This window comes from Pleurodeles waltl, chromosome 6, assembly GCF_031143425.1.
Source record: "Pleurodeles waltl isolate 20211129_DDA chromosome 6, aPleWal1.hap1.20221129, whole genome shotgun sequence".
Taxonomy (NCBI): domain Eukaryota; kingdom Metazoa; phylum Chordata; class Amphibia; order Caudata; family Salamandridae; genus Pleurodeles; species Pleurodeles waltl.
This window is the reverse complement of record NC_090445.1, coordinates 370,838,487-370,860,870: the sequence shown is the minus strand read 5'-3', so window position 1 is coordinate 370,860,870 and position 22,384 is coordinate 370,838,487. Positions and strand designations below refer to the sequence as shown.

Below are 22,384 nucleotides of genomic sequence, written 5' to 3'. Positions count from 1 at the left end.
AGGTGAGTGATTTATATTCTGGTTATATATATAAATATATTAGGACCTAGCTTTCATTAAAAAAAGTGTTTTTGACTTGCATATATCTTTGGCACTGTTTGACGAATCTTCACAAATTCTTCCTAAAAGAGTGTGCCCAAGAATCTTGTTGTCCATGGGAAGTTTTGGGGTGATCCATCAAATGGGGGTTGAGAAAAGGGGGGGAGTTAAAAAAAGTGTATTTCCTAAGTCAATTCCCATGGGAGTTTTGTGCACGACTACAGTCCGAACCACTGAATGGAATTACACCAAATTTGGCAGAAAGGTAGCTTTCAGGACCCAGATTACAATTCTTGTTATTTGGGGTATATCTGTTTAATAGTTTAAGAGAAATTAAAGGAAAAACTAATTTGTATATCTAGAAGTGTGAAGGCTTTCCAAATCCTCCCGATCTCGTGCAGAGATCTGATTGGCTGCGAACACTTCAACTAGGAAGTGTTGGCAGCCATTTTGAGACTCGGCTTCAGCAAAGTCTTAAAAAAAAAAAAAAAAAAGGAGCAGGGGCAGGGGACTATTACCCTACCCCCCTATCCTTGGTGCAAGGGTCGCCCAGAGAGTCCCCCAGTGCTAAAAAGCATTTTTTTTTTAAGTCTTTGAGAAGACCCGGGAACCACAACCTCCACGAGGCTATATGCTAAAAATACGCCAGGACCACGCGCACCCCTGGACCACCACCTCCCTGCGGCTTATTAATTATAAATATAAAGGGGGGTCCTGAAGCCCTCCCTTCGGGCCCATGGGGTCACCGCATGCCTGAGGCTGGCATTATCATTGACATTTACATAAACTCAAAAGTTATATTTTGTACAGATGAGAGCATGGATCAGTCCCTTAATATCGTTATAAAGCTGTAAAAATGATGGACCCACGCGCTTCTAAATTGCCTCAAATACTAATTTTTGAGCAGAAGGCAATCTTGTGCTTCAGATCATGCTTTAGTTAAATCAGGTCAGAATACAGTAAAATTAGTGCTATTTTTACTTTCATAGTAATTACGCGCTTCTCCTCTCTCTCAGCACCGTGGTCTGCATGCCTGCTGTTGCTTGTCCCTCCTTCTCACCGCTTTCTCTGTCCTCTCAGCCCCATGGTCTGCATTCCTGCTGCCTGTCCGTCCTTCTCAACATTTTCTCCAGGCTCTCAGCCCTGTGGCTGGCATGCATGCTGCCTGCCTGTTCCTTCTACTATCAGGAGAGTAGGATTAGCAAGAATTAGAAGAACTAATGTGTATATATACATATTCACTGAAAAAATCAAAGGTTAGAGGGATGTTATAGTTAGGAAATATAATTTTTTGTAAACTTAAAAATCACTGGAAAAACCAAAGGTTACAGGGAAGTTATAGTTAGGTACTGAACTTGCTCACACTAAACCATAGAAATTCAGCAGTTATAGTTACCAGCCCTAACTATAACTTACGCTTCTACAATGCACAGCTTATGACCTCATGTGTTACATCACTCATGACATGGTAAGTGACATCACTCATGACATCTCAAATGACATAACTGATGACATTACTGATGACATCATCCACCTAGATACTCTCACAACCCCCTCACACACCCATACAGCCTTTCATACACCCACTTACACCCTCACAAAACTACTCACATACCCATTCACACACCCATACAACTACACACAAAAACACTCACTCATTGTAAAATGGAGTCACACATCCACTCTGTTACGCATGTAACCAGTTACACATATCACCAACTTTTCCATGCAATTACTCACAGACTGACTCACAGACCTGCCAGCCGGCAGGGCGGGCCAAACCGCCATATAATGGACATGGTGACGGCCGCCAGCGGCAGCCATCACCCACCGCCAGGCTCCTGCCAACAGGCAGCCTGGCGACGGGTTGAAACACCATCCGCCAGGGTAGCTGTGCTACCCTGCGGATAATGTTTCATTTCCCGCCAGCCTTTTGCTGGCGGGATATCCCGCCAGGAAAAGGCTGGCGGAGGGGGTGCCCCGGGGCACACCTGGAGGCCCCTGCACTGGCCATGCACTTTGCAGGGGCAGTGCAGGGGCCCCGGTGCAGAGCCCCGTCGCGCAGGTCACTGCCCGATTTTTGGGCAGTGATGTGTGCGACAGGTGCAACTGCACCTGCCGCACAGAGGCATTGATGGCGGCTCCTCCCAGCCGAGCCTTTCTGTGAGCCGGCGGGCAGAAACAAGGTTTCCGCCCGCCGGCTCACAGAAAAGTTCATTATCTGGCCGGCGGGGTTCCGGGGTCGCTGGCGGTCAGTGTTTTGACCGCCAGCATGAACACGCCGGTTGTTTCCGCCGTGTTCATAATGACCACCCTAGTCACACAGACATACAGCCACCCAGACAATGTCACTCACTTATAGAAATACTTTTACACCCACTCACTCACTGATACAATAAATAACACAACCACTCACTTACCCACACAATTATTCATGCACCCACTTACCTATTCATATACATACTAAACCATATACTCACTCTCCTATGCAGTCACTGATACAAATACACACCCATATGTTCACTGACACACTCATGCATACTGTCACTGACATACCCACCAACTCACCCATAAAATACTGACACAGCCTCTACCTCACTCAAAGAGCCACTCACACAGCCACTCATCCAGCCATAGAAACATTCAGTCACTCACTTACCACTACAACTGCTGAGAAAGCCACTCACTCACTCTTGAACTCATAGAACTACTTACACATCCACTTGTTTACCCATACAGTTACACAGTAACCCACTCACTCAGTAAAATAGCTACTGACATAAGCAGGCACTAACTGTACAGCAACTCACACAGCCACTCACATACAAATGCATACACACAGATATCCACTCAGATTACATACATTACAAATACTAGCACTGATAAGTAGCTCTGAAAGAGTACTAATTTAACTTAATCAATACCTTAGTATGTATCTTTAACTCACTCAGCCATTTTTTACACACCTACACAGACTGGATCATGTCATCAGTGCACAAGTTTCTAAATGCCCCAAAAGGTGCACTTCCATTTTCATTTCAAATTCATAGCCATGTCCATGTAGAAACTATGGTGGTCATTATGACTTTGATGGTCCTACCCTGCCCCGCCATGCCACCCCTGTGGTTGCGGTCAGACGGCTGACAACATGGCGGTGCAGGACTGACAAATAATGACTCTGGCAGAGAACTGGCTGCGTCGCAGCCAGTTCACCGTCTGTCCCGCCAGGGGGGTGGGACCGCCTGGCCAAAGGTTAACCATTATTGACCCGGTGGTCCACCTAACACCGCCCGAGGTATAATGAGTATCCTTACTGCCGGGGATTCCGTGGCTGCAGCCCCGCCACAAAATCCCTGGCGGTAAGTATACTGGCAACAGGAACACTAATTCCTGTCGCCACATCAGGACTCCCCAAACCCCCCTCCATGTAGGAGCCCCCAACCCTGACCCCATCAGAAGCCCCCCACACCCCAAGCAGCGACGCCCACCCCTCCCCCCAGGTGGTCCCTATACTGCCCCCCCAGGTCCCCGTACTGATCCCCCAACCCCGTGATCTACTCACGCACACACGACACTTACATACATACATGCACACGTCTACGCTCACTCATTCACACACAAATGTACACACGGCCACGACACCCCACATACAGGCATTCACACAAGCACACAGACATCTGCGCATACGCACACAAACACACACAACCCCGACCCCCTCCATTCACACACACACACCCCTCATTCATGCACACAACACTCAACACCCCGCCATCGGATGATCATCTTACCTGGTTGTCGCGGTGGTCGTCCGGGAGGGAACGGGGTCCATGGCACTTGCTCCACCACCAGCTTACCGCCAACACAACACCGCTACGCTCTTTACAATGTTGTAATATGGCAGGCAGTGTTGTGGTGATGTGGTGGAGCAAGCTCCATTAGACCGCCGACCGCCAGTATGGCTGATGACGGCTGCCCCGCCAAATAGTGGTGGAGAGCAGTTATCAGCCATAATATGGCAGTCATATGGCAGCGGTGACTTCAGCGGTCTACAGAATAGACCGCCAAAGTCATAATGAGGGCCTATGAGTGTATAACATAGATATTAATGAGTGCAGTACAAGCTCTCAGAATACACCAATGTACAAGAACAGAAACTTTTTATCCCCAGAGAAGAACTCTATTTCTAACTCGGAGGACGGGTTAGTCCATGAAAACATTGACAGATATCCTATCTGCCGAAATCTAAATCCCATTGGACAGGCACAGGATTTAGAGTTAGGCGGACAGGATATCCTTCACCGTTGTGACGAAGTAACTCGCCCTCAAGTTCTAAATCAGGCCTAGAATTTCTCTCCACTAATGCGTTCAGTATTTAGCATTCCCAGAGGAGTACTGCATCAGCAGAGACTTGCACATACTACACAGTAACCTTTTCAGGGTGTAGCATACATAGGTTCGAATTATCCCAGCAGAAGCTTCTATATACTACCCAGAATCCATTTCAGGAATTAGGGCCTAATATAGATCTTTGCAGAGGGGAATACTACATAACAAACGTGACAGATATACCGTCCACCCCATTGTGATCCAATTATATCCTATGGAGACCATAATACGGCGTACAGGATATCCATCACATTTGTGGCAGAGTATTCTATCCACTAAGATCTAAATCAGGCTCATAGTTTTTCCAGTGATGCACTGTATACCAGCTGAGGTTTGGATATATTACCCATGCTCCATTTCAGGACTGAGAATTTCCAAGGAGGTGCTGTATCTGCAGAGGCTTCCATGTACTTCCCATAATCATTTTCAGGATTTAGCATACCCAGGGAGTACTATACCAGCAGAGTCATGTATACATTACCAATAATCTTTTTCAAGATTTTGCATTCCCAGGAGAGGCTTATATATATTACCCATAATCCCTCTCAGGATTTAGCATTATCTGGCGTTCTCTAGTAGCGGAAGCTCATATATATAACCCATAATCCTTTTCAGGTTTTAGCATTGCCAGGAGAGCACTGTATCAGCAGAGGCTTATATATACTACCCATAATCTCTTTCAGGATTTAGCATTCCTCGGGAGCAATGTATCAACAGAGATGTGTATATACTACCCATAATCCCTTTCCAGATTTAGCCTTCCCAGGAAGAGTGTATCAATAGAGGTTGTATATACTACTCATAGACATTTCAGGATTTAGTCTTCCCAGCAAAGCACTGCTTACCAGAGGTTTGAATGTACTTCCCACACTCCATTTGTGCACACCCATTCAGGCCCTCGTATTCACAGGAGAGCACTGTACCATCAGTGGAGGCTACCCACGATCCCTCTTGCAATTTCCTTTGGAGTGCCTCTTACATACTTTTTCTGATACCTAATTTACACAGGGAAGCTCTGTAGCAGGGTACTCGTCTGTACAACACAGTAAATACCTCACTCTAATTTCCAGATTTCACAAGCGAGCACTGTCCTGCACTGTCCAGCTGAGACTTTTGCCAATATTTCTTTCCCATAGTAGCACTGTGCTCAAGGAATCTTGTATAAACAACCCCAAATCCCTCATTCAAATACTTTAGAGGCCAGAGAGTACAATTTGCTAGCAGGGTTAATCCCATACACAGTCCCCTCCATCTCTTAGAGCTCCTTACCTTCATGTAGCAGCAGGTGATGAGTAGCAAGGGGAGCAGGTAGCCCACAATCAAGATGGCCGCTGTGTAGGTCTTCTTTCTGGTCCGATCCTCCCACAGCTCCCAGCAGAAGGTGCTGTTGGGCGCCTCATAGTAGTCAGTAACGTAGGTTTGGTGTTGGGCCACAGGGGCGGCAATAAACAGCGATAAGGCCCAAGCCATGCCCATGCCCCATGAGGCATTCCTCCGGCTACGCACGCACAAGGAGCGGCGGGCATGCACCACAGCAATGTAGCGGTCAATGGACATGGCCACCAGAGTGAAGATACTCACTAACATGGTGACAGTGAAGAAGTAGTGCACAAACTTGCAGAGCAGCTCGCCAAAGACCCACTGGGGCAATGAATAGATGGTAGCCTGAAAGGGCACACAGAGGAGCAGAAAGGCCAGGTCAGCTATACTCAGATTTAGAATCAGCGTGTTTGTGACGCTTGATTTTCCCTTCTTGCTGCGGGCCAGCACTGTGATCACCAGAGAGTTGCCAATTACGCCAATAAAAAAAACCAAGCCAAAAATGATGGGCACAATGTGGGTCTGAATGCCCGTACCATCTGGGGCGTGGTTGTGTGGTGCCTCGCCACTGAGATTGCACCAGTGGCTGCCATTGGCCTGTGGACACTGCTCCATGGTGCTGTAGGACCTCACAGCGCAGCAGGGTAACTTCTTAGCCGAAGTCGAGCCGGTTGGGTTCAACATCCCCCCACGTCTTCTTGATTCATGTCTTATGGGTAGTATTAGTTTCAGAGACGTCTCCTGGCATCAACAAAGTCTTCTGTCCTAGTTAATCCTTCTCTCGACGCTCCTGTGGAAGAAGAGCAAGATACTAATTTACACCTCATGAAACTACAAGATCTGGGCAAATCAATTAATTGCAACTGTATTGGCACATTTTATTTCACTGTTTTCTGGTAGCGGTTTCCCACCCTGACGTTTATCGATGTATTTGTCCTGTATCCCTCGGTTACGGCTGTCAACCTTCCCTGATGCGTCTTCCTTAGTAAACATTTTGTTCCCTTTGCATTTCTGCCCTCATCGCCATTGTGTGTTTTGTCATCTCTGCCTTTGAACTGCTTCCCCTTTTCCTCTTTTCCAGTTTCTTTTTTTTATTGCTCTCTTCCCCCTCTCCCTTTTCCCTCTCCTTCTTTTTCTTTCCTTCTTTTCTCTCCCTCTTTCCACACACCCTCCTCTGTTTGCTCTTTCTCCCCTTCACGACCTTCTCTTTTCACTGCTTTTTTTAATCTTTTCAACTCCTTTCTAACTTTTCCACTTACTTTATTAACCAGTGCCTTTCTTGTCTGCTTCTTTTTTTCAATTCTTCTTTTTTTCTGTCCTCATTTCTACGACCTTTTCCTGCTACCCTTTCTTTTTTCTGTGTATGTTCCCGTCATTTATTTTCCCTCTGTTTTTCTCCTTTCCTTTACATTCCTGCTTCTCCCCGCTGCCTTTTATATTTTTTTCAGTTGTATTTCCTATTTCTCCCCTTTCACTTATCTTCTTCTTTTTTATTTCTCAGGTATTGTCCGTTGTGCTCCTTCTTCTTTCTACATTTTCTATGCACCTTTTAATGCATTTATTTTTATTCTGCTCCCCTAGTCTTTCCTATTCTTGTTTTGAGTACAGTATCTTTTTTCTTTCTTATTCTTCCTTCTCCTCTTTTTTCTTTCCTCTGCTCTCCAGTTTTCGTGTACATTACTTATTCTTATCTTGCTTCCTTCGTTCGTTTATTCCTTTCTTTTTTAGCAGGTCCTTCCTGCACTGCGTGGCTTATTTTTCCTTATATTCCCCCACCTCCCTTCTCGTCTTTTTTTAACTTTAATTTAGCCCTCTCACTTCCTAGTTTGTTCTAGGCTCCTGTTTTCACCTTTGTCTTTTGTTCGTCGTTTCTCCCACGACATATTTTTTCATTAGTTGTTGCTACTTTTTTTCGAATTACTTCCACATTTCTCTCTCATCTGGTGTACATTCATTTCCCCGCTGTCTCTGCGCTTTCTTTCTCTTTCTCCCTTTTGCTTTTATAATCCTTTACCCGTCCTGTGTCCCTTTTCCTCTATGCAACCCACCCCATCTTTCACTCCTTACCTTCTACTCTCTGTCTGGATGCCAACAGGTACGAGTCGGCTCCTTCTGCTCGCGCTGACTGAGCTCTCAGCGTTTGGGTCCCGCCCCCTCCCGTTGCGCTCGGTATTTATTGTGAATCGCATTCTCCTCCCCGCGGTACATACCTGCGAGCGGTTCTTCTGTGTGCTGTCCTCTGCATCTCTCAGAGCCCAGAGCGCGCTTTTTTACGTCCTCCAGTTTTAACTCTGGCGTGTCTTCTGGTGTCATCGTTTTCGGCCATACATTTGCTTCTCCTTTTCACCTCCTTTTCTCCTCTCTCTTTTCTGCCCTCCCCCTCTTTTCTCCCTCCTCCTCTTTGCTGCGGCCCTGCTCCCCTTTGCTGTGGCTTGTGTCCTCTACCTGTCCTGTCTCCCTTTTTTGTTGTTTCTGTGGTGCCTGCCCCTCCCCTTTCCCTCACCTCTCGCCCACTTTCTTCGTCTCCGTTTTACCTTATCTCGCTATTTTCTCTATACTCCTGACCTTGCGCTTCATCGTGTCGCCCCTCTCTCCGTATTCTTTGTTTACTTATTTTCGGACTGTATTTTTCTCTTACACCTTCACCTCCTTACTGTCCCTTCTGTTTTGAACTTTCACCTCCCCCCACGTCCTCCTTTCTAAGTTGAACCTCCTGCAGGTCACTTACGCCGATAATACCCAACTCATCTAAACTACTCGCCACATCAGCTCTTGTCTTTTCATCTCTCTCGTTTTCTCCGCCCTTTCTTCTCACAGCGCCATCTCTTTACTCCACAGTCTCCATTTCTGTGCTTAATTGCAGCTGGTGGTTGGTGGTGGGGTGCACCGGCAGTTAATTTTCGGGGACCTGTACATATTTTTCCGCCCTATGTTTTAAAGTGCCAAAGAGGAAAAAACATACAGATCGGAAAGACGGAGGAGGAGAAAGACGACGAAAGTGCCACAAAGTGAGAAAGCAGGCACCTGCAGGAGCGAGAAAAAGCGCCAGGGAGTGTCTGATAGTGCATTATAAACTACCGGCCATCCCCTGCCTTTCAATATCTCTCTGCCCTCCCTTCAATTGCCTTTCTTACTCTTCATCTTCTTCCCTCGCCACACCTTGGTCTTCCCTTCTTTCCTTTCTGTCACCTGGTGAGGTCCAGTCTGACTACAAATGATTTACAAATGGTGAACAGGAAACTAGCTGAATACAGCACATGCCATTGATTTAACACGGTATGATCAAACAAGCGTCTGATTTGAGGTGCTTGTTCTCCAGATAACCAAAGATCAATCACCACATTTCCCCCCTTGGAGGCACCTTAGAGAGTGTCTTCCTAGACAAGGTTCAATAACAGGGACACATCGGCCTCACAGGTATTTTGAATTGAAGTTCAAATATGACAGTTATAATTGTTTCTGGCAAATACACATAAGTCCATTCAGCTACTTAAAAAGTATCCTTCATTGTCCCAAGAACATACATTTGCTTATAGCCAGCCATACAGTTGCTTAAAGCCAACACGTTTCGTTGCCATGGAACTTCTTTTGGCCTACAATAAGACATGCAAATAATTAATTTTATGGATATGGCGTAATTAAAACATTCATTTTATATACTTAAAAAATAACAAATTGGTTTCAGTAATATAGCCAAATACATTACATTACTTTCTTTCTGTTTTGATTATTCCATATATTTCAAATAACACTTCCTTAATTGTTCAATGTACAACAAAATACCTAATATCAACTATGGCGTTTGAGTCCACTTGTAGTCTTGCTCTAGTCTACTATCTCCAGATAATAATATCATCGAGGTACTGAATGATACATGATGAGTGGGTTATTTTGCCTTAGATTATTATTAAGTGTTGTCTCCCTAATGGTCCCAGCATACTATGAAATGTGCTAAGGGAAGGGGTTCTAAACAAATATATTTTTTTGTTACATTTGCAAAGTTATATTGCATTAGAATATTTCTTCTTGTACATTTACCACGCATTGTGGAGAAGCGACTGACTGCAAGGTCATTGTTAGTGTGAGATTCCTCATACAAGCACTTTATTATAAATCCTTCCACTTATTCCTGAATTAAAGAATGCGTATTTTACTATTTGTCACCATCCATCGTCTATATATAGCTACATGTATTACCTTGTACAGTTGTATGAATGTGAACTGCGCCCAGATCAATTTTGTTATATGATCGTTTTTGCGTAGTTGCACAGTGTCTTTAGCACTTCTGTGGGTTCTAGAAATGCAGGTAAAAATTATTTATTTAGAAAATGTTAGAGACTCCCATATAGGGTCATTGCTTCATAATATATGTGCTAAAAAATAGCGTGTGTGATGTACTGTAAATTAAGCAAGGAAATATGGGTATATGTGGCAATTATACCACCACCTATTCATACTGCTGAAACTGGTGGAATGTTGATATGTTGTTATAAACTCAAGCCCCCATTATCTGGTCTATCACTGAGAATGTATTTGTACAACCCAATGGGTCATTTACAGTACAAAGAGGTCACCCTATTGTTGTAGTTCTTTACTGTATTATCTTGATTCTGTTTATCGTATGCAGCCATATACTCTACTGGCATTGTCCCCGAGCGTCATTTTGGACAGGTTTGTAATTGAAAATATGTGACTCATCGGTTGGCGTCTTGGAGCTCTGTTTAGCCTATGGTAAGATTACACTTTTCCATGAGTATCGCACATGTGAATCCTGTTTATGTACTACGTAATACTCTGGAGTAAAAGACAATTAATTGGGAATCAGTACTGGATAATTAAAATGGCATCAAAGGTCTGTATTTTATACCAAACAAGGAATTTTGGCCCTCATTACAACCCTGGTGGTTGCTGTTAAAGCGGCGGTAACACCGCCAACAGGCTGGCGGTAAAAAATATGGGATCACGACCACGGCGGAAACTGCCAACACAGAGACAGCCACTTTAACACTACGACCGCCACAGCGGTAGCAACAAACACCGCGGTGATCACCGCCAACAGACGGACGGAAGACAATGTACCGCCCACCACGTCACAACCCGCCAATCCGCCAGCTTTTCCGGGGCGGTACGCCATCAAAAGCACGGCGGAAACAGGAATTGGAAGGGAAACCACTCACCTCTCGACACTTAACGAAGAACCAGGACACCATGGAGCCCGAGTTACAGGTCCTGCCGATGCTGGTCTACCTCCTCATCTACCAGGAACATCAAAGGCAGCGGCGATGACAATGGTGAGTACTGCACCTAGTACACGGGGGGGAAGTGAGTGACACACACACGCAAAATGCAACACCCCCATCCCCACCCCCACCCACAACAGCATACACACAAAAATATGCAACAACATTGCATATACACCCTGTAAACACCTGGAAGAACGCAAGGACAAAAGGAATTGAGTCAAATTAGTGATATTTTAGAAATAGGCAGATATACAATAGAGTTTGGAAAACAGTATTAACACAAATATACAATATATACAGAAGGCCGTACATTGTCCATTCATAAATGTCTGTGGGCCACTGGGCCAAAAATCATGGGCCAAGCCCACACTTGACTCCTGCCTCAATACGGAGAGAACACTGCAGGGGCATCAGGCCGTAAACACACAGGCACCTCAGGGGGATGGGGAGGGGGGGGGCACCTCAGCCGGAAGATGGGACAACGCCACTGCTCCTGGAGGGGGCTACAAGCCCACAGCGATGTCCTGGGGAGTGCAAAGCCACAGTCTCTGAAGTCTCTCAAGTGGGTGGTTTGCCCACTGCTTGGTCCTGGGGAGTGCAAATCCACAGTCTCTCAAGTGGGTGGTTTGCCCACTGCTTGGTCCTGGGAGTGCAAAGCCACAGTCTCTCAAGTGTGTGGTTTGCCCCCTGCTTGGTCCTGTGGAGTTCAAGGCCACTGTCTCTCAAGTGGGTGGTTTGCCCACTGCTTGGTCCTGGGGAGTGCAAAGCCACAGTCTCTCAGGTGGATGGCTTCTCCACTGGTTCCGGAGGGGGCCTAGGGCCCAGTCTGCTTCATCCTGCCTTTGGGTGAGTGGATGCCTTTCTCCACTAGTTCTGGAGGGGGCTTTGTGCCCAGTGTGCTTCATCCTGCCAATGATTGGGTGGGTGGATGCCTTTCTCCACTGGTTCTGGAGGGGGCCTTGTGCCCAGTCTGCTTCACCCTGCCATGGATAGGGTGAGTGGATAGCTTCTTCCACTGGTCCTGGAGGGGTCATTGTGCCTTGTGATGCAGATCTTGGGGAGTGCAAGGTCACAGTCTCTCACCTGAGTGTCACACCCACATGCTTTGCAGGGGCCAGGATGCACAACAGCCCATGGAGGCAGGACTACACACTGTCCGCCGGCGGTGATGGCTGCTCAGTGGTGGCAGTGGCGGTGCTGGTGTTGGTGCCGGCAGTGGTGGGGGGAGGCTCCAGCCCATCCCCTGCAGCCTCGGACAGCTGCCCACTGGGGCTGCTGCTGGTAGTGGTGCTACTGTCAGCGGTGCAGGTGGCAGTGCTTGCGGCGGTGCTTGCTCCGGGGCTGCTGGCGGTGCTGGCCATGGTGCAGGTGCCAGTGCTGCCAGTGGTGGAGGGAGGCTCCAGCCCTTCTCCTTCAGCCTCGGACGGCTGCCCACTGGGGATGCTGCTGCTGACAGTAGTGGTGGCAGCGTCGGTGCAGGTGGCAGTGCTTGCGGCAGGGCTGCTGGGGTACTGCACGCGGTGCAGGTGGCAGGGCTGGTGGTTCTGCTAGTGGGCACCAGGGCTTCACCCGCATCCTCCGTGGGCTGAAGTGCCTTGCCTTCGGTTTTCTGCCCCTTCCTCACCTTGACTGATGCTGTTTTGCCCTTGGCTCTGTCAGCTGGAGGTGTGGAGGAGGCCTTGCTGGGTGGGTCGTCATCCATGCCCCTGCTGCATGCTGGCACCTTCTTCACCTTGTCAGGTGGCAGTATGGTTTGGTCCTTTGCAGGGGTTGGTGGTACTCTGGCTTTCCTGACGGGTGCCCCCTTTGAGCCTCTGGGAGCTGGAGGGTCCACTTTGGACGGCAACTTGGAGGCAGAGGTGCTGGGCTGAGTTCTGGACACCCTGGCCCCAGGGGAATGACGGGGTGGAGAGGGGTAGGGAACAGGTCAATGTTAGCTAGGAAAAGTTTTTAAGACACACTAGGGTGGGACGAGGGAGAGGGTTTGGGAGTGGAGAAAGAGGAAGTTGTAAGGGGGTGTTTGTCTGCTGAGTTTGGGTGAAGGTGCATGTGCTGGATGCTGTTATGAGGTGGATGGCTGTTGGGTGGGTGTGTGCTTGCGTTTGTGTACTTTGGCAGGAGGGGTTACAGACACAGTGGGAGAGGACACAGGGGACGTGTGTATGGTTGTGGGGGTGGTGACTGCATGTGAGGGGTGTGTTGTGATGGGCGTGCTGGTGATGGCTGTAGTGGATGAGGATGTAGTGCATGCAGGTGTGAGTGGAGACGATACTGGGAGGGAGGTGGACGAAGAGGAGGAGGGGGACACAGTGGAGGCAGTGGATGTTGGTGTATCTGCATGGGGATGGTGCTTGTGTGAGTGCCTGTGGGATGGTGTGTGGTGCTTATGTTTGCCTGAACCACTCCTGTGTGTTGTCTTGTGTGCATGTTGGGCTGAAGATGTGCTTGTGACAGGCTGGGGTTGAGGGGATTGAGACTGGGTAGAGGAAGTTGGAGGGAGGAGGCTAGACACAGGGACAATGGCTGTCATCAGTGCTGAGGCCAGAGCCTGAAATGCTCTCTGTTGGGCTGCCACGCCAGAGTGAATGCCCTCCAGGTATGCATTTGTTTGTTGCAAATGCCTCTCGACACCCTGCATGGCATTCATAATGGTTGACTGCCCAACAGTGAGGGATCTCAGGAGGTCAATAGCCTCCTCACTGAGGGCAGCAGGGCTGACTGGGGCAGGGCCTGAGGTGCCTCGGGCGAAGGAGATGCCCACCATCCTGGGTGAGCGGGCATGGGAAACACACTGAGGGGCTGCTGGGAGGGCAGTGCTGGTAGGGGGGTGGCGGCTGTACCTGTAGTTGTGGTGGGCACAGAGGTGATGCCACTGCCAGGGAGCTTCCATTGGAGGAGGAGTCGCTGTCTCTGGTCTCCCCTCCTGTTCCCGTTGTGGTGCTCCCCTCGCCCTCCGTCCCACTGGTGCCCTCACGCTCGGTGGATTTGACCTCCAGGCCCATGTGGGATGCAGCTCCCTCCGTTGCCTCTGCTCTTCCACCTGATGATGCTAATGCACATAAGGACAGGGTGACAAAACAAAAAGGGGGGGGAGAGACAGCGGATACACTTGGTCAATGCCAGCAACACCACTACCGTTGGTGGACACAACACACAGGGAGCAGCCCTATGCACTAAGCCATGCCCAACCAGTTCCTTAGAGAGTCACCAGCCCATGGGGTACAATGCCTAACGCCATCAGCTGCACCCCAGAACCCCAAAGGACCCTGGCCAGTAGTAGATGCCCACTAACACTATTGGTGTAAGTGTGCCTCAGAGCCTGCCCAACAAGGAGCCTACCCTGCCATCTTCGCCCTGGCCTAGGGACACTCATAGCCCCCACCTCCCACCCAGGTAACTCTTAACGCACGCACAGCAGGAGTCAGATTCAGTACTCACCCCCTTGTGGCTGCTGTGATGCCTTCAAGCGCCCATCTAACTCCGGATAGGCCACTGCCAGGATGTGGAACATCAGGGGTTCATGGTGCAATGGGCACCCCTTCCTCGTTGGGAGGCCAGCCCCAGCTGGGCCTCCGCCGTCTTCTTTGCCCAGTGGCTCATGTCCTCCCACCTCTTGCGGCAGTGGGTGCTCTGCCTGTCAAAGACCCCCAGGGTCCGCACCTCCTTGGCGATGGCACACCAAATACCTTTTTTCTGGTGGGCGCTGACTTGCAGGGAAAAGTCAGCAGAAAAGGGAATTAGTCACCCGCCCGGACCGTCACACTCATTGCCCACAAGATCCCACCCATCCCCTGATGCACATACATTGATCACCTTACATGCTGCACTCTGGCCAGGACCCCTCAGCCCCCCCCCAATATGTGGCTTACACACACAGCACTCCAGACATTCATGGCCCATGCATCATGCTCACAGTGAAATCACCTGTTTGTCTGGAGGACCGTAGAGTAACATGTACTGGGGTAGGACCCCATCCACCAGTTTCTCCAACTCCTCCACAGTGAAGGCAGGGGCCCTTTCCCCAGACACTTGAGCCATTGTCACTTCCAGGCACAGGTCACAGCAGCACTTGCAGTGTAGGTCCTCTCCTGTTGATGGCCAGGTAGCAAGTGAGTAGATAGATAGAAAATGGCGGTGACGTCCGTGGTGGTTCATATCGTCATCGCCGGCGTACATTGCCATTGGCTCCTGGAAACCATAGGGCCCAATGATAACCCATGCAAAGTTGCGCGGCGGTCATCAACCGCCTACCACAACAGCGCACAACACCAGCGCATTTACCTCATTTCCACTTGTCCCTCCTCACAGGTCAGGCATCTGCCATTTCAGGGGGCCGGAGCGCATGGCACCTAACTGCATCACAGCAGACATTGGCATGGCAACTGATTTTAGGATTCACATTTTGTTTCTGTAACGTTAAAAAAACAGCATTAGTGCAATAGATGTGGGAATGTGACCCTCTGGTCACCGTTCTCTTCCATAGGCTCCAACCGCTGAGGCTGCATATGAGATGGCAGCATCCTCCAATGTACAGACTCTTGGTGGACCTTGCAACAATGCAGGATAGACACATTATCATTACCTACCGACTTGATCGTGCCACAATCCAGGAACTGTGTGCCCAATTGGAGCCAGACCTGATGTCAGCAATCCGGCAGCCCACTGGTATCCCCCCTCCCCCAGTGCAAGTCCTGTCAGTGCTCCATTTCCTGGCAAGTGGTCCCTTCCAAACAACAGTGGCAATGGCATCAGGGATGTCTCAGCTAATGTTCTCTAAAGTGTTGACCAGAGTGTTGTCAGCCCTGCTGAAACACATGCGCAGCTACATCGTGTTCCCCCAGGTGGAGGATTTGGCCATAGTGAAAGCTGACTTTTATGCCCTGGGACATATCCCCAGCATCATAGGTGGCATTGATGGTACACATGTGGCATTTGCCCCCCCCTGAAGAAATGAGCAAGTTTTCAGGAATAGAAAAAGCTATCACTCTCTGACTGTGCAGATGGTGTGTTTGGCGGACCAGTACATCTCCCTTATGAATGCTAAATACCATGGCTCTGTTCATGACACCTTTATCTTGAGGAACAGCAGCATCACATATGGGATGGGCCAACTCCAGAGGCACCGGGTGTGGCTAATAGGTGAGCCCAAGGTCCCCACACAGTACGAGCAGGGGTCTGGGTATAGGGTTGTCCCTATGGGTTAGTGTGTGTCTAACAGGTATCCCTCGATATTTGCAGGTGACTCTGGTTACCCCAACCTCTCATGGCTACTGACCCCAGTGAGGAATGCCAGGACAAGGGCAGAGAAACGTTACAATGAGGCACATGGGCATACAAGGAGGATAATTGAACGGACCTTCGGCCTCCTGAAGGCCAGATTCCGGTGCCTCCATCTGGCTGGTGGATCCCTATACTACTCACCCAAGAAGGTGTGCCAGATCATCGTTGCCTGTTGCATGTTGCACTACCTGGCCTTGAGACGCCAGGTGCCTTTTCTGCAGGAGGATGAGCCTGGAGATGGTCTTGTGGCAGCGGTGGAGCCTGTGGACAGTGAGGAAGAGGAGGCAGAGGAAGAAGATGTTGACAACAGGAGCAACATTATTCTGCAATAATTTCAGTGACACACAGGTAAGACATTGTACCTTCATATTACATTTCGGTTAACTGTTGGGCATTGTACAAGACAGCCTCTTACCCTATGTCTCTGGCCACTGACTTTACCCCTTGCCATCTCTATTTTCAGATCCCTGCACCCCACTCTGGTTCCTGCTATGTGTACTGCTGCCCACTACAGGTCATACTAATGTATATATAACTGGACATATGGATTGAAATGTTTACAGCTTGTTCACCTAATACATTTTGCAATCAATCAACAGACTCCATACTTGTATTTGATCTAAGGGTGTTTATTTCAGTGCTCATAAGTAGAGGGAGATGTGCAATGGGCAGGGGTGATGGTGGAGGAAGGTCCAGTTAGAGTCCAGTCTCTTGGTATCACAGGTGCATTGTCCAAGGGGGCATAGGAAGGTGAGTAATGGCAGTTCAAGGTGGACAGGGTGACACTGTGGGACAGAAGCGTGACAATCAGGAGAGTCTTATTTCCTGGCGGGGGTCTTGGCAATGTTCTCTGTCTTCTACCTGGATCGCAGGGACCGTTTGCGAGGTGGTTCTCCTTCTGCTGGGGGTGGGAAGCTGGTGGCCTCTTGGTCCTGTGGCGGTGCCTCCTGTCCACTAGCGCCGGCGGAGGTGGAGGGCTGTTCATCTGTGTGGCTAGTGTCAGGGGCCCGTTGTTGTGTCACTGCCTCCCTCATGGTCTTGGCCATGTCACCCAGCACCCCTGCAATGGTGACCCGGATGGTGTAGATGTTTGTTAGGTCATCCCTGATCCCTAGGTTCTGTCCCTCCTGCAGCCGCTGGGTCTCCTGCAGCTTGGCTAGTATCTGGCCCATGGTCTCCTGGGAATGGTGGTATGCTCCCAGGATGTTGGAGAGAGCCTCGTGGAGAGTGGGTTCCCTCGGCCTGTCCTCCCCCTGTCGCACAGCAGTCCTCCAAACTTCCCTGTTGTCCTGTGCCTCTGTTGCCTGAACCGTGTGCCTGCTGCCACCGACCCCAGGTCCCTGATCATCCTGTGCTTGTGGGGTTGCCTGGGGTCCCTGTAGTGGTGGGGACACTGCTGATTGACGTGTCCAATGGTTTACCGTGGTTGAAAGTCCGCCGCAGTGATTCGTGGGTCGTGATACTGTGGGCATGTTCCTGTTGGCGTAACGGTGTGGGTTTTGGTACTGCCAGTTTATCACTGACCTTTGGTGTAGCGGACTTGTGTGGGTGTCTGTATAGTGGCGGATTTCTCGGTGTGGGTCATAATACCCATAGCAGTTATGTTGACGGCCGTCAGCAGGGCGGTAGGCGGCATTTACCGCCAGGGTTGTAATGAGGGCCTTTGTGTTTGTCGCATTCCATAAATTCAATATATGATCCTAATGTGTCAGGTTTGTCATTGGGGCAGTGATAGTTCAAAATGCTTGTTTTTAAAGGTCAATGTCCAATGTTTGAAAGCCCTATACTAACATATGGTCATAAAGAGGCTATCAAGTCACCGTGTGAGTGGCCGCCAATTTGGAACAATGTTTATAAACATAGGATTACTAAATGTGTGTCATAAATATAAACCTAATATACTCGTTGAATGTAGGAACTATAGGCATAGGTCAGTTTAATAAGTCACATCTCAGACTTTATGTAAGAAAATAATTTCTGTGATTAGCACTGTCAATTTGAGATTATGAGCCTTACTGCACCATTAGCAGAAAATCAACATACTGCTGTCTGACCTTTTCTCTATCTATGGACATGTACTGAAACATTGTTATTATTTATGTTATCACTTATAACAGTCAATAATTCATAACCCTACCCAGAATACCAAACCCTTTCGAACAAACATGAGACTTATTTCTTCTTGTTCGTGTCATTATATTTCAGGCAGTACTTATGGTCTGTTTTGTTCAAACAACCGTTCTCAAGGTAAGGCAGTCCTGGTGTTACCTTTATACTTTTCAAACATTGCAGCACTCATGAGTGACTAATGCTCCAGCTATTAGATGACAGCATTTCAGAGTCATTCAAAGCATATCCTTTAATGTAATCACCAATTGTTAGCATATACAAATTCATAGAAAGTAATGTGACTTGTTATCTGTAGTGTGCCGAAATTTGACACTTCTCATTTTGCATATCCAAAATACTTCAGCTTGTCTGATTGCAACTCTAGCTCTAAAGATTTCACCACAGGGGAGGGCATTCATTGTAGACCTTGGATGTGCACTGATCACACGGAGAACATTGTTAAAAGCACTCTCATTATGAAGTATGCTGCTTTGTTTAGAGTCATTCTCCACATGCAGATGTAGGTCAAGAAATTAGAGGAAAAATAAGAAGACAGGGATGTGGCTGGCAACAACAACCATGGCAGGAACCTTATTATAATGAACAACCAACATGATTTTTCCAACCTTTTCTGCCACATATTGGCGGTTGGATGAATCCCCATATGGGAAGCAACCCTCTGCGCCCTACCCACCAATATCAAGACCACCTTTTTTAGGGAGAGGTCTCAATCAATCAAGAGGAAGGCGAAGAAAGGAAGTCAGGTGGGAAGACATGGAGACGGGAATGCAGACGAGAAGCAAGTTGAAGGATCAACCCGGGACAAGCAGCAGCACTCCCTAATCTTCAACCTAGCAGAACAATGCTTGATGGCAGCACAGATGCCCATCCTAAATAAAGGACTGGGCTTTGTCCCAACATCTACCTTTGATCACTTCCATCTTCAAAGCGAAATAGCTGAATTCTGTTGGAAGTTGAAATTGAGGGCTTTCTTTTCAGGGAAAGCAAGTGCTGAGGATGGAGGGGATACAAATCTGAGATGTAAATAAACCTTTTGCCCCCCAGACTCAACTATTCCAGTTGAGATACAGGCCTTTGAGAAAGCCATTTTCTGTGATGTGGAGAACATGGATGTGTCAAAATTGAAAACGTTTCTCAACATTACGACAAAAGAAAGAGGAGCACTCCGTGAACTTACAAGTAATAAAGAACTAATAATAAAACCGGCTGACAAAGGAGGTGGGATTGTGTAACTAAAGAAATCTGATTATGACAAACAATGCAAAGATCTTCTGAATGATGAAAGATTTCATAGAGTCATCACACAAGGTCCCACACAGAGATTACGTCGCACAATTGAGGACATGGTGGAGGAGGCAGAGGTGATTGGAGGGGATTTAAAAAAAAGAGGCAGAGTTTTTGTGTTCAAGAACCACTAGAACTCCCTATTTCTACTCACTACCAAAAATGCACAAAAATTGCCTACCTCCACCAGGTCGCCTCATTGTCTCCGGTATTGGCTCTATTCTAGAGCCCCTGTCACAGTTTGCAGATCACTATCGCAGACCTACAGTACAAAGTACATCAACATTTTTGAAGGATAGGAGAGATGCACTGAGACTGCTGGAAGATGTTTCATTTGACCCACAGAAACATCTATTGGTGGGCCTAGACATTGAAAGTCTTTACACAAGCCTACCACAAATCACAATCTTGGACACAGTAGAAAAAATTCTTTATAAAGAAAATTGGCAATATAAAACACCAAGACATTTCATTTTAGAGTGTTGTAGACTTGCACTCACTGGAAACGTCTTTGAGTATGAGGATACCCTATACCATCAGGTTCACAGAACTTCAATGGGCAGTACCTTTGCCCGCAGTCTAGCAGGCCTGTATGTCAATAATTATGAGGAAACATACATCTTTTCACAGACTAACCCCTTTCATCACAGGGTTAATCTATAGAAACGATATATAGATGATGTTTTGATTATCTGGGAAGGTGAAGAAAACACAGTCCATGAGTTTTTGAACTGGTTGAATTCGCTTGATAGTTTTTTGAAATTCACATGTAATATGAGTAAGGGCTCTCTTCCTTTCTTGGACGTCACCATCTTTATAAAAGACATGAAAATACAGACTAAAACATCAAAAACTGATGGACAAGAACAGTTTCTTATTGTTTTATAGTTCCCATCCATGCTCCGTAAGAGAAAACTTACCTTATAGTCAGTTCCTACGGCTACGCAGAAATTGTAGTGACAGATTATATATCCCAAGCACGGAAACTGACGAACAAACTGAAAATCAGAAAATACCCTGCACAGATCATCTCAAAATTCAGCAAGAGAGCACAAAATCAGAACAGGGAGGCACTTCTTCAAGATGTGGAAAAGCCAGAGACTGAGGATGTCATGACTTTTGTGACCACCTCCAATATTACCTCAGATGTGGCCAAAAAACTAATATAAACATTGGGGAATTATCAACTCTGGCTCTTTAAACTGGCCAGGGACCTATTAAAACATACAGGTCCCAAAAATAATCCACAGCACAAAAATACCATCACCACAATGTGGGGCCTAGTTCCAGTAAGGGGTCACTTCCCCTGTGGTTCATGCACTGTATGCAACCTAACCTCGGTAACCAAAATCATAGATTTTACACCTGAGTTCCAGTGGGTTTTAAGGAATCACACTAATTGTAAGACAAGACATGTAATGTAAATGAAAACATGCCCCTGAAACCTGCGGTATATAGACATGACATGCAGGAAGGTCAAGACATGCATAGGAGTAATATTAAGTGCCAAAGAATCACAACCCACATGAGTAGTCACTTTCTGATTGCACAACATACAGTGGACGATTTGACATGAATGGTGTTTGAAACCCTTGACAATGTAGATGTACATGCAGGCAGGAAAGTATTACAAAAAGAACAATGTTGGATTTATCGTTTGAAGACACGCCACCAGGGCCTTAATCATGAGATCTCTTGGATCCAAGTGATGTAATAGAGATTTGTGACTTTTGCTGACAAAGTTGTAGAGTCAGTACCAACTATTGGGTGGAAGAATGATGACATGAAAGAAAGCAGTAGAGTAGATGCATCTAAATAATTATTCCCGGAAAAATTCATAACTTGTAAAGACTGAGGATCGTGTTATATATGGAATTCTTTTAAAAACAAGACATAGAACCCGGTCCCTGATTTTAATCCATAACATACCCTGTGTTCCTGGAATTGGCAGTCTTGAATAATCCCCAAATGACTGTGACACACTTAAAATAATACATACATCTCTGCCCTATAAAATAATAGAGTTGTGATTTTGACTCTGGACTTATCTTACGTCTTTTTTAAGTGGAAACGAAAGAATCTTTTTGCTCTGGTTACTCAAAAAAATAGTAGGTAGTTCCTAGGCTTTGGAGTAACAACCAGCAGGGCTCTAACACTTAACTACACTGATATTCTTTAAGATTTATTTAGAAAGCTAAGCAGGGGCGGACTTGGCCAGCAGTTGGATGAGAGACAGCTGAAGAAATTCTTATGCCCAGTTCCATAGATAGTTTATATTTCTTTATTTATTATGTTGTACTCTTGTTTACTTTTTTTAAGGTTCCAACGATATAGAGGAAATAATAAGATAAGGATCAGTTGTGAGGTAATAAAAAAAAAAGGTTTGTGAAGTATATGTGAGGATGAGAGCTATTAGCTCTATTTGAATAATAGCATACACTAGAGGAAAGTGTATTCACCCCCTTTTTTTACTTGTTTTACTTTTCCTAAAAAAATGTTTTATAATTCATCAGGGCCTTGAGGTCGTTCCCATTTTTGAAATATTTGAAAAATATGTATTATTAAAAAGAAATAGTATTTATGGAAGGATTTCATTGCTTTCTCGTGCAGCAGCTAAATCGAACTGTCTGATCCACAGCTGTAGGCAATCATAGGCTTATTGTGATAGCTCAAAAAGAAAAGGAACAGGCCACAGTTTGTTA

At 47.0% G+C, this 22,384-nt stretch overlaps 1 protein-coding gene across 1 annotated transcript in view; it reads right to left on the bottom strand.

Annotated features, from left to right (window-relative positions):
• The window catches only part of LOC138299751 (galanin receptor type 1-like), a 140,036-nt gene extending 133,504 nt beyond the window's left edge, over window positions 1-6,532 (bottom strand). Inside the window, exon 1 of the mRNA XM_069238282.1 lies at window positions 5,695-6,532. Coding sequence (XP_069094383.1) covers window positions 5,695-6,429 — 735 coding nt within the window. The 5' untranslated portion in view covers window positions 6,430-6,532. The remainder of the gene's footprint in view (window positions 1-5,694) is intronic.
• Between the last annotated feature and the right edge of the window lie 15,852 nt (window positions 6,533-22,384).